A 2838-nucleotide genomic window follows, 5' to 3' on the forward strand; every position below is an offset into this window, starting at 1 on the left:
AATTTTTACAAATTCATGGTTTTTTTTCAAATGCATGAACTCATTTTCATTTTTTTGAACTACAAATTTTATGATTTTCTTTCAAATTTGTGTTTTTTTTGAATTCATGAACTTTTTCCACATTCATGATCTTTTCTCAATTTGTATGAACCTTCTCAAATTTGTGAATTTTTTTTATTTTTGCGAAACTTTTGAAATTTTCAACATGAATGTTTTTTTGTGAATTCATTTTCAAACTAGCCTTCTTTCCTGATAATACACAACATGGCCATGCCGGTCTAGTGGTTACTGCGTCGGGCGTTCTTGTTGCCATGCGGATTTCGAATCATGTTCTCTCATAAGTATTGTCCGGTTTTTTAATTCGTATTTTATTTTTGAGCATGTTGTCAGGGCGGCCCTCTACGTGTGGCCTGCGAGCGCTAGCAGCGCTAATTGATTCTTACAACGCCGAATAGGAGCTCTCGAGAATAAAAACTCGTAGGCGGACATAATTCGCAACCCTTGGACACCCTGGGCCTTCCCCTGGCCCATATCCAAGCCCCGGGTGGCGCACTTGATGTATCTATACTCATGGTATTTTCTATTTCTCTATCGACAAGTTTTTATTCACTGACCAGCTTTAAATGCAAAACCATGCAAAAGGAGTTCATAAAAGATAGATATGTTTGGAATGTTTCAGTGGCCTCGTTAAGAAACCCTAGTCGCCGCACCTCATAGCTAGATGCGAGAAACCCCAAATGAGGCGCTAGGGTTCCCTTGGGAATCCAGAACCCCGTTTCCATGTGTTCGGCTCGACCGGACACCTTATTTACACCCACGTGAAAAGGCTTGGCCCACATGAGGCATCATCCGGCGTAACCCGAGCCGAACTAGCCAGACCACTTGGGCTAGATCCCACAGTCGGATCCTTGCCAAATTTGCAAACTTACTTGTATGTACCGAGTGACAAAACATGTGTGGTCCGTACCCAGATATCCCCACACTGTGTTGAGCTGGGCCGAGCTCATTAAACCCAATCATGTTCAACCCATATGTCCCAACACGAGAGGATGATCCCCCCTAGCACCGCACGACGCGGAAGCAATGGAAACCCTAGTTCCCAAGCAGCTGCCTCCAACCAAATGGAGTCCCAGCACCGCCGAAGGATCCATTTGGTTGCCTCCCATCAGCGCTGCCGAAAGAGGGAAACACGGGATTGGCCCATCTATCCCAAATGAGAAGCGCGAGCCCTGGCCTCCGAAAGCAAAGGCAATTTGAGAGCCCACCGACGCCCAAAACCAGCGTCCCCCGCCGGCCCTCCGACGAGCGAAGAGGGGGCCGCTTGCTTGGTCAAGAGGGTCCCCCTTCTAGTCGATCACCTGTCGAATGGCGAGGGCAGAGTGTATATATGGAAAACAATTTGCTAGCCATCACTCACATACACACACTCTCTGTGTCTCCAAGTTTGAGAGGGAGTTGACTGATGCATGGGGTGCATGATCGCGCGCATCATGGATCATCCCAACGGCACAAACTCAGCGTAAAAATAGCTGCTAATTAGCCGGGATGGGTATATTGATTGCATTGCCTTAGCCGGAGCGGGGATTTAGATTAGATTAGATAAAGTGATGGCCGGCCTAATTATAGGGAGGGACGCCTTCCTTCCTTCCTTCTTCTCCACACCCACCACGTACGCGCGCCTCATTCCATTCTCTCTCTAATCTAATTTCAGAAACAACAACCAAGAAAGAAATGCCAAGAAGCACGGACCGCCGCGCAATGCTCGGCTGCTTCCCCGCCGTCGTGGGCGGCCGGAGGCCCCCCAAGTCACCGCCGTCGGCCCTCCTTAACCTTACCTACGACGACGGCTCCACCTCCACCTCCGTCTCCGTCTCGCCGCCCTCCTCCGCCTCCACCTCCTCCCCGGCCTTCCTCGACGACGACGACGCCGACGCGCAGGCCGACGTCGGCGGCCTGTCCTCCGCCATCGCGTCCCGCCGCCTCTCCCTCGCGCCCCCCGGCCGCTCCAACTCCATCGTCGACTCCTCCTCCTCCGAGCACGCCACCGCTCCCTGTCCATTCATCCCGTCGCAGGAGGCGGTGCGGAGCGTCACCATGTCGACGGACGCGCCCCGCGCCGAGTTCCTCAAGTCGATGCTGGAGATGGCGGAGGCGCTGGGCCTGGACCCGCGCCGCGGCGCCGACCGCGCGCGCATGCACGACCTCCTCTTGTGCTACATCGCCATCAACGACAGCGACACGCTCAGGGACATCCTCGGCGCATTCACCGAGCTCCTCTGCATCCTCAACGGCAACACCACCGGCGACGGCGACGGCACCAGGACAACGCCACCGTCGACGGCGACAGCAGACAGAGCGACGCATAGGTAGAAACAATTGTCAAACGGACGGACAGATAGATGGCGCGCGAGAGGCGTACGTTAGGCATGCATGCATGAAACGGGAGAGGGGATGATCATATCTAGAGGCAGCAAGGATTAGAAAGGTGGTTCTCATCAGGGTGAGTCGTCGTTAAGTGTAACAGCATACAGTTTTTTCTGTTAGTGTAAAGAAAGAAAAACTTGTAGTAATATATACTCCAATCTTCTTTTTTTAACACAGTACAAGCATAGAAGTTCACATACATTCAACTCTATGAACGCACACATACACATATTTTTGTCATGAGGGTTGAAATATACTATCCGCCCTCTTTCAATCAGTTCAGACTTTTACATGAGTTCGCTAGAGCATGAATTTAATATGAAATCCGAGTCAGTAGGTCTTGAGTTCAAGGCTCTGCCAACGCGATATTAAAATATTCTCGTACTCTCCCCACAACATGTTGTTCCAACCCAT

At 51.1% G+C, this 2838-nt stretch overlaps 1 protein-coding gene across 1 annotated transcript; it reads left to right on the forward strand.

The window, feature by feature from the left end:
* The first annotated feature begins 2094 nt into the window (after nucleotides 1-2094).
* Nucleotides 2095-2630, forward strand: LOC119288484. Its single transcript, XM_037568096.1, has one exon. The coding sequence runs from the start codon at nucleotides 2095-2097 to the stop codon at nucleotides 2368-2370; it is 276 nt and encodes a 91-aa protein (XP_037423993.1). The 3' UTR covers nucleotides 2371-2630.
* The last annotated feature ends 208 nt before the right edge of the window (nucleotides 2631-2838 follow it).

Source organism: Triticum dicoccoides, chromosome 4A, assembly GCF_002162155.2.
Source record: "Triticum dicoccoides isolate Atlit2015 ecotype Zavitan chromosome 4A, WEW_v2.0, whole genome shotgun sequence".
Classification (NCBI taxonomy): Eukaryota; Viridiplantae; Streptophyta; class Magnoliopsida; order Poales; family Poaceae; genus Triticum; species Triticum dicoccoides.